This window comes from Neophocaena asiaeorientalis, unplaced genomic scaffold (genome assembly GCF_003031525.2).
Source record: "Neophocaena asiaeorientalis asiaeorientalis breed wild unplaced genomic scaffold, Neophocaena_asiaeorientalis_V1.1 scaffold134, whole genome shotgun sequence".
NCBI lineage: Eukaryota > Metazoa > Chordata > Mammalia > Artiodactyla > Phocoenidae > Neophocaena > Neophocaena asiaeorientalis.
Genome location: NW_020185339.1, coordinates 8,104,849 through 8,114,670, shown reverse-complemented (window position 1 = coordinate 8,114,670; position 9,822 = coordinate 8,104,849). Strand labels below are relative to the sequence as shown.

The 9,822-nt window shown below is 44.6% G+C and overlaps 1 protein-coding gene across 1 annotated transcript; it reads right to left on the bottom strand.

Annotated features, from left to right (window-relative positions):
* Window positions 1-6,922: 6,922 nt before the first annotated feature.
* Window positions 6,923-9,802, bottom strand: PHLDA1 (pleckstrin homology like domain family A member 1). The gene is given in 3 exon segments (XM_024736817.1): window positions 6,923-8,190; window positions 8,629-9,367; window positions 9,370-9,802. Coding segments are annotated over 2 exon segments (1,146 nt in total). The 3' UTR covers window positions 6,923-8,190; window positions 8,629-8,654.
* Window positions 9,803-9,822: the final 20 nt, after the last annotated feature.

The window sequence follows — 9,822 nt, the reverse complement described above, 5'->3', positions numbered from 1 at the left end:
CACATCGACTATTTTTTCAAGTGTTCATTTCTGGCATCTAACTAACCATCCAATACTTCAGGTGAATGCCCGGGGCAGGGAGCAAGTGACTCCCACATGGACCCTATCTCAGAGCAGTCAGTTGTGACTCTGCATCAAGGGGTGACAAAGCGGTCCTTTCTGTCCTCAGGTCCTAACAATCCCTTCAAAATAAAATCGGATTTAGAACAACCTTCAGACCAAGGAGACCTGCCTACATCTATAGCCCACCCTAGAGCATCTAAATCTTCAAAGCCCTCTTGCACCACCTGTGCCATCTTTGATAACCTGACTCACTTTGTAGGCAGGTAAGGCCAGGGGTCAAGAGCACCCATGCCATGGCATTTATTGCCTTTCTATGTGGTGAAGATTTCCAACAAGGTCTTTGAGAAAGAAACAAAGCAAGGAAGAACACCTTGCTAAATAGATTCATGTGGCCAGTGAGTTCATTGCTCAGGGTTTTCTGTGTCAATAATTCTAGACAGTTGTAACGTTGTATTCACATGATTCCTTCCACTTAAATACAAATATAAATTTGGCTCAAGTTCTACAAAAAACTAGGGATTACTGGATGCTATTTTTCTAGTTGTGATAACATCCTATTTCTTAAATCCAAATTATTTGGATTGGAATACACATATGTGTTTTATACACACATACAATATCTAGATATGTAAGTATAATAAATATATAGATATAGTATCTAACCCCTCTTAAAATGGTATCCGGGTAATAGTATTTTCATGTACATAATGCTTCACTGTGAGTAAGGTGGTTAAATGGTGGCTCTAGGACTTGAACTCATGTAGATTTCACTGCCACTTCACTGTATGTCCATAATAGCTCCCCAAGGGCAAGGCTGTTATTCTCACTTACAAATGAATAGACTAGGCTCAGAGATTAATGTCAAAAGACTAAACAAAGTCAGAACTAGAATCCAAGTCCACGTTCTTCTCAATATGACGAATGCATGAAGATATTTATTGCAGGAGTGTTGAAAACAGCATGAAAACAGAAACTCACTAGAAGACAATAGGCAAATGACTGAAATAATACGTCGACTCAATGGGATATCATGCTGTCATTAAAATTACCACTTTAAATAATAATGAGGGTGATAGCTACCATGTATTGAATGCTTACTTTGTGACAGGAACAGTGACAGCTCATTGCTAACTACCTAATTTTGGATTCACAACTCCATGGGACAGGTACAATCACCATCTGCATTTTACTCACGAAAACTGAGGCTAAAGTAAATTACATCACTTGCCCAAGGGAATTCAGCTAATAAAATCAAGACTTTTTGATTTTAAAGCAGGGTTTCTCAACCTTGGCACTCCTAACATTTTGGGTTGCATAATTCTTTGTTATGGAGGACTGTCCTGTGCATTGTTGGATATTTGACAGCATCCCTGACCTCTACCACCAGTTATGAAAACCAATAATGTCTCCAAACATTGTCAAAGTCTCCTGGGGGAGAAAATCGCTCCAGGTTGAGAGCAACTACTCTAAAGCATAAGGTTAATCATTATGCTGTAGACCCCCTTCCAACACCACCAACCTTCCTACAGAAGCATGGTGGTGGAAATACACACACACACACACACACACACACACACAGTCATAGACAAGATCCCCTGAGAAACAGGTTCTTGACACTCTGATGTTTGACTGCAGGAGGTTTTGGGGGGTGTTCTTGAGAGCCTCACCTGTGAAGCAGCAAGGGAAAGAGGATTGGGCAGAGGGAGAGTTGAACTACAAGGCCACCTCCTTGTTGAGACAGGCCTCGGCCACTTCTCCAGGGAGCACTGGAGCTGGGACGGCCCTTTACAGTTGTCGGACTTGAGACAACAGGGCCTGGTCTTTAGCCACTCCCCATAGACCAATCGCACCCAAGGAGGGGGTATGTCCTAGGGCAAGGTAGCTCCCCCTGAGACAAGGCTGAGGACAATTCCAGGGAAAGGGCTAACTGACATCATGACAGCCACCGACAGTCTCATATCTGGGGACTGAGTACCCTCTCTGTCCTCAGGTGGCAATCTGGGTGGAACACCACAGCATCCTCTCCAGACGCATATATGAGAATTCTGATTGTTTCATTGTAACTCACTTAAAATACATAAGCATGTGAACGAAGACCGGAAAGTAATAAGCAAATGAAAATAGTAGTACTATAAATAATGCCTTTTTTGTCTTTTTTCAAAGTTGAAAACAAGAATGTTGCCATCATACTGTTCTTACAATTTAAAAGAAGGGCTGAGGTATCAGAAAATACAATTCATACCTTTAAAACACCGTATATTATATATTCACATGGTTATAATGATCCCCAAACCTGCTTATGTGCCCTAAAATGCAGGGAGCTTCCTTTCATAGCTACACCAGGCACTGTTCTAAGCACTTTTACTAACTTATTAAATCTTCTCAATAACCAGAAGGTGGGAACCTTTATTAACTCCATATTACAGAGAAGGAAATTGAGTTTCTAAGAAGTTAAGTAACTCAGGCTGTACATGGCCTGTAAGTGGTAGAACTGGGACTTGAACCCATGTACTCACAAATCCTGACTCTTACCAACCCTGCTTTACCGCCTGCTTCACACATTTATTTCACATTGTACCCCTGAAATTCCCTCACAACGGCAGTAGTTTGCCTTCTCAGATTTCATTTCTTCTTTAAAAACAAAACCAAACGGGGAGGAATCAAGATGGCGGAGGAGTAGGACATGAAGCTCATCCCCTCACACAAATACATAAAAAATACATCTACAAGTGGAATGATCCGCACAGAACATCTGCTGAACACTGGCAGAAGACCTCAGACTTCCGAAATGGCAAGAAAACCTCCACATAACCAAGTAGGACAAATGAAAAAAGAAAACAAAACCAAACAAAAACAGTAAAGTAATAAAGCTCTCAATGTAAGACTATGTTAAGAGATAAAAAAATGCCTTCAAATTTCCTATTTTAAAGTCTTTGAAGATTTAAACACTTTTAGATGTCAATGGAAATTGTAAGTAAAGATATGGCATATTCCTTTAAAGAATCGAGTCTCGGGACTTACGCGGTGGTCCAGCGGGTGAGACTCTGTGTTCGCGCTCCCAATGCAGGGGGCCCGGGTTCATTCCCTTGACAGGGGAACTAGATCCCGCATGCATGCAGCAACTAAGAGTCTGCATGCCACAACAACTAAAGGTCCCGCGTGCTGCAACTAAGACGTGGCGCATCCTTAATAAATATTTTTTAAAAAGAAAAAAGAATCGAGTCTCTCTTCTGCTCTCAACACAAAACAGGAAGCTTTATAGATACCCGCTTGAAAGATGATTCTCCTAGAGTCAAGGCCTCACCCTCTCAATGGACCTAGGAGGACTCAAATCTCTCTGGAACTCAAGAAGGAATTGCCTCCAAGCTAATTCACTAGGGGCCATTTCTTCTCCTCTGGGCACTATGGAAAAATTCAAATCAAATTCATTAGCATTCAAAAAGCAATAATTATTTCACCAAATAACCTGAGTGAAATTCTATACCCTATATTCAAAATGACCAGGTAATTTTAAAAATAAATTTCCAACCTCAAAAGATCATCTTTTTCTTCCCAGAGTGGTCACGGCCTTTACAATGCCCAAGCCCTTTAGAACATTGCTCCCACAGGTACACGCAGCGCACGGGACTAGTGAACAAGGCCTTCAAAAGGTCCACAGGTCAGTCATCTTGACAGATACTTTATTTGAAATGGAATGCATTTTGAAAATACGAAAAATAAATCACATCTCTCCAAAATCATTTAAGAGACATATTTACACAAATGACGACCACTTAAGTTCACAAACGTGATAGTTTGTAAAGCATTTGGTACATGGTGACGCTTGCTTTTCAAAGCTCGTATTTGCATATTCTGAAATTTTAAGCAGAAGGTTGACAGGGGAATGTAACAGACAATTGTTTTATCTTTCTTCTCAAAATAAATACAATGGTCTGGAAGGACCACCTGTTGTTAAAATCGGCTTCCCCACCACCCAGCTGATCACCAGCAGGTGATCAGAACAGGTAGTTTTTATGCAGCTGCATCTAATGGTCCAGGGCCCTTCTGCTTCCTTCATTGGACAATAATGACCTTTCTAGGAAACCCTGTTGGATCCTTTACTCCATTTGACAGATGGAGTCCTGCCAACAAAGTTACAGATCACTTTGTCATCCAATCTTATGTAAATCTGGATTGGCTGTTCGGCACCGCAGATCAAAATTCACCCTTTAGGGCTTCTCTGGTGGCGCAGTGGTTGAGAGTCCGCCTGCCGATGCAGGGGACATGGGTTCGTGCCCCGGTCTGGGAAGATCCCACAAGCCGCGGAGTGGCTGGGCCCGTGAGCCATGGCCGCTGGGCCTGCGCGTTCGGAGCCTGTGCTCCGCAATGGGAGAGGCCGTGGCAGTGAGAGGCCCGCATACCGCTAAAAAAAGGGGAAAAAAAAAATTCACCCTTTAAACTGTGTCAAGAATTTAGAAAACAGTTCTTAAAAACCTATCCAACCCAATTCCACAATTAATACATCTTAGGTTGTTTTAGGTAAATAGGCGTATTTCTCTTGAAAGAATCACTGATGGATTCATCGAGCTCTATAATTCCCAAATTTAAATTTTATTCTACTGAGGGCATTTTACTGGTAAAGCAAAAACGAATTCGTTTGACATTTACAAAAAAAAGAGGAAAACGAATGTTCACAGGCCCATCATCATCCTACAAAGCTCTATTTTCTAGAGATTGCTCCAGTTTCATTCAAGTCTTAGATCCCTCTTGTAAACCTGCCACTGAACATGACACTGTAAACACTTGGAGCCAAACTAAAATCAAATCACTCTTCCTGGGGACAGAAAACAAGTGATGTGTTTGAACCCACACACTGGCAACAACTCATATAGTGTCAGACTTGAATGAAGAGTCTTTAAGAGAAATAGTGTTTAGAATATGAGAGCAATACAGCATTAAAACTGGCCTCTCAGCTTAAGCCAGACTTCCTAACGGTGCTAACGTGTTAAGAGGAGCTCTTTTAAGCAACAACTGGGCTTCGTTCTTTTTAACCTCCATTGAAAAAAATACGTGAAATGAAGTTATAAAGTTGGTTTGATTTCTACATGATGAGAGAATCCCCCTTCCTCTGAGGGAAATGTTCATTTTGAAAGGGCCCTTTATAGCCATTTGCTCTCTGACCTCAGCACTCCCCGTAGGGCATACGCAGATCCATGTGGATCTCCACTAAGAAAGTATGTCCAAGGAGTTCCGTCATGATGCATAGTCGGTCCCAGTGGTAGCTGTCCTCAGGGAATGGCATGAGAGCAAGTAAAGAAGGAAGCACTGTGTGAGGCCAGAGAAATCACCCTCCTGGGTGCTGGGGAGTTAAGACATTTTTTCCTTCTTTCATTTGTCCCAACAGATAGTCATTGAACTCACTGTGTAGGAGGCTTGGTGCCAACACAAGTTCAAAGACAAAAAGTTCAGTTTCCAGATGGGACATTCCTTTTAATTTTCCAACTTTTTACATTTTATGTTTATTTAAGGGGTGGGTTTTCTACTGGACCTCTCCTCTCCTTCTTCCCTTTCTTGGGTTGAAAGAAGAATCACCTTTCTCCATGAAGGTGATTTGTCAGGCCTCAGAATACCCTAGGTGGTTTGTATCATTTTCTTACAGGTAAAACAGAGCCACCAACACATTAAATGATTTGCATTTGTATTTTGTTTTGCTGAGTATCGTTAAGTATGCTCGCTTTTTGTTGTTGTTGTGCTGGAAAAATTATTAAGCCATAATAAGTGTTAAATAAAAACAAAATCCCATCCTACTCCTCTCCTTTCTAATTTCTGAGGTTTCACAGTTAAATGCTAAGAGGGGTTCAGACTAGAGTCACTAAGAGGGTCAACTCAGTATAAATATCACAGCAGAGCAAGGACTAAGGGCTGTGGAAAGATAATACAAGGAACCATGATTCCGGTGGCCACGTTACAAACCAGAGCCATTGTGAGAAAGAAAAAAATTCTAGCAGCCACGAGGGAGCCTGGGCATACTTTTTTTTGACAACACTACTTAGCCAGTATGTAAGCTAACAACATACAAGTGCCTTTAAAAGCCTACAAGAATCTTAATTTTAAAAGTATTTGGTATGGATTTTAATTTTTTTATAGCATGAGAATTTGAAAGAAAAATCCTTCCATCTGGAAAAAAAAGCTGTGGTTTAATTGGGGTGACATGATCTGCATGTATTAAAATGACAGTACAATGAGGCATTATTAAAAAGCACAGCAGTGGTTCCAAAGAAATCAAACCGAACTTGACTTAAGAACTCTTGAGATCTGCTCTCTGAGATGCCCATCATATATACATTTTTTCACAACTGCAACTTAGCCTCTGCAAGTGGGAGTCCACTTAAATTCTGCTTGCCATTTGGTTGACTTTTACTTCCCCCACCACTTTTTGGATTTGAGTTATGATCTCAAATTTTCATCATTTAAATATTGCACTGAGAAGTAATTTGACCTTGAAACTCCTTTTCAGATGGAGGGAGAATAAAGATATCTCTAGCATGAAATTCTATTTTCATTTCTTGACTACAGAACTTAGCAGTGGCCCAATACTGACCATTCCAATTTAGAAGCTGGAAAAATACTGATCAAGACTTTGCAGAAAAGATGATGGAAAACAGAGACCCGTTAGTAAAGCTAGGCAGATAGGAAGTGATTTTCAGCCGTAAGAGGATTTGGTAGCATCTATGGGCTCTTTTTAAACTTAAGTAGCATCTGCCCTTGTGGACTTTGACCATCCTTTTCATTTAACACAGAAGAGGGTTTGTTCTACCTTTAAAAGCACATGCTCTTCCCCCACCTCCCCCCGCCCCACCAACAACCCCCCAGACTCCTGAACAAGTCGCTGCTAAAACAAGACTGGGGTTGTTTTCTTACTGCAAATCCAGTGTTTATCCAGTCCTTCCTTTTTCAATTTCTGAGTTTAGCTAACCTAACAACAAAACATATAACCCTTGGATTTCTCACAGAGCAATAAAAAGCGAAACAGCTGGTGTCTCTGATCAACATTATTCTCAGAATGAAAACAAAAAGCTATGACTCCTAGTCCTTTGAAATATTTACAAACTGTATTTTAAACTATGAGGTTCTAGATAGAATATGATTCTAGAACAAAGTAAAAGGGCCAGAAAATGTGGTTCACATCAAGTGTGCAAAGCTCTTGGAGAAGGGTAATCTCTATTGTGGCTATGAGCACAAATGTTCTCTCCAACAAGTGGAATGATTCTTTTCCCCACTATGTTTTTTTTTTTTTTTTTTTTTTCCCCACTATGGTTTTTGAAATGAAACACCTAATGCATTCATACTCAGAAATCACAGAAAACTTCCTTATTAAACCCTTCACACATAGATAATCTAAGAAAGCCTTTTCCTACAGCAGACCCAGCCCTCCTTTGTATATTCAGGATATGACCATCTTGCCATCAGTTGAATCAGCTATCATTACTACTGATTTTCTTTTAGAAAAAGCAATTCGATTTTTATAATTACACAATTCTGAACGTTTAGCTTCTTTAAACTTCCATTCTACACAAAATATATGTCGAAGGAAAAAAAAAAAACTCAAAAGAAAAAAAAAGAAAGAAAACTCCACGTAGTAGCACAGAGTTTAATTTCAACCACCTGGTATAACATTTAAGTATCAGACCTTCTGAAAATGAATTCTTGATGTGTTCCCCTTCACCGCCCTTTTACTTTCTTCTTTCCCAAGATTAGAACTTACTAGGGAATAGGTTTTTGAAAATAAGTTTCTTTTTTGGAAAATGGCCTACATTCAGAAATGTCTCAGAACAAGCATTTTTAAAAAACTAATAAATAATCATAAATCAAAATACATTAAAATAACATTACAGTACATCATCGCTCCTAAAAGGTCCACCATACTGGAAGATCCTCTCAAAGGTTCATAAATAAAGCCTTCTGGACTCGAAATCATTTCCTGCATTGTGATGAAGAGTATGCAGAAAAACTAAGAGGAATCGCCAAGTTATCTGTCGTATTCTGTCCAAACTACTTGGTCTGGTGCGGGCGGGGCGACTGTTTTGTTTTCGATCCAAGTGAAGACAATAGAAAGGTGCTTGTCCCACTTCCTCAAGTCCTCACAACCTGGAAAGAAATGACACGGATTGAAGTGGCTCGGACTCCTACAAGACCCAGTTCTCTTCGGGCCTGTCCCGTGGACAAAGCAAGCTCAGAAGGACACCGGGGTCGCTCCCTCGAGTCCCCAGACACACTCAAGTGGCGCTGGTGACAAGGAGAGAAGCTGTGGCGTCGCTGGGGAACGCACCAGTGAACATGCGTGGGTCAGCGTGGGCGGACGGGCGATCAGGAGAACTTCCTGCGCGGCCCGAACCCCGCACCCTCCCCTCTCTGCCCCGCCTCTCCTGGCTCCAGCTTGTTCCCTTCTTTCCGCCTCCCAGAAACCTGCATTAATTTCTCATTTTTCCACCCAAGATCCGAACCGGGGAAAAGGCTTCCTACTGCTACCACCCCCAGCCCCACTCCTCGGAACCTCCCTCGGGAGCCGAGCTGCCGGGACCTTACCTCGTCTGGCTCGGGTGCTGCCCTCTTCAGGCAGAGTTGGAGGTGCTACGGAGAAGCCGGTGGCCGTGTGGCTGCGAGAGCGGTAGTGGGTGCGGGTGCGGATGTGGGTGCGAACGCAAGTGCGGATGCGGATACGGATGGAGCGGCAGCGGCTGCGGCTGCGGTTGCGGCTGCGGCTGCGGCTGCGGCTGGGGCTTGGGTTGGGGCTGCGGCTGCGGCGGGGCTTGGGGGTGGGACTGGGGCTGAAGCTGCGTCTGCGGCGGCTGCTGCTGGACCAGGTGCTGCTGCTTCTGCCGCGTGGACTTGACCGCCAGGATGGCCTGACGATTCTTGTACTGCACCATCTGAAGCGTGATCTCCGCGTTCCAGCCCTGGTCCTGCGGGCACCGAAAGTCGATTTCCTTGCCCTCGGCCATCACCACAGTGAAGTACATATACTTGCCTTTGCGCTCCACGCAGTCCACGGTCTTCATGTTGGAAAAGTGCAATTCCTTCAGCTTGACGGGCGGCTCGAGGCTGCCCACATTGGGGCCTCCGGGTTGGGATGGCTCGACCGGCCCCTGCCCGGGCTGCTGCTGCTGGTGTTGCAGCTGTTTGGGCGGGATGAGCAGCAGCCCCTCCTCAGTGAGGATACAGCACTTTTTCTTCCAGAGCTGCAGCAACCCGTCGCTGCGCTTCTCCAACACACCCTCCTTCAGCGCCTTGCAGCCGCTGCTCTCCAACATCCTCCCGGCATAGGGGGGCCGCCGCTCGGCTCGGCCTCTCCTCTTCCAGCCACCCGGGCCCGGGGGGGCAGCAGCAGCCGCGCGCCGTCCTCGCCCCAACGGCTCCCGCGGCCGCCCGCCCGGAGCGCGCAAAAGAGGCTAACGCGCAGGAAGCAGAGTGGCGGCGGCGGCGGCGGCGGCGGCGGCTGCGGCGGTTCCTCGGGGTCCGGGCAGCAGGGCAGCCGCGTCCTGATGCGCCACAAGGTCCGGGAGCTGCGAGCCGCCGGGCCTCTGCCGTCCTCTTGCGAGCGCTCACTGAAGGGCTCTGGCCGGGCCCCCTCGCGGCGCTTTTGAATGGGCCATCCCCCCCACCCCCGAGTGACACCCAGCGGAAAAGGCGGCTCCTGGCGCCCGCACCGCGGGGGAAAGCCCAGCTCCGAAAGGCACTCCGCCGCCGGCGCACGCCTCATTAACTTGGGGGCTTTCCAAA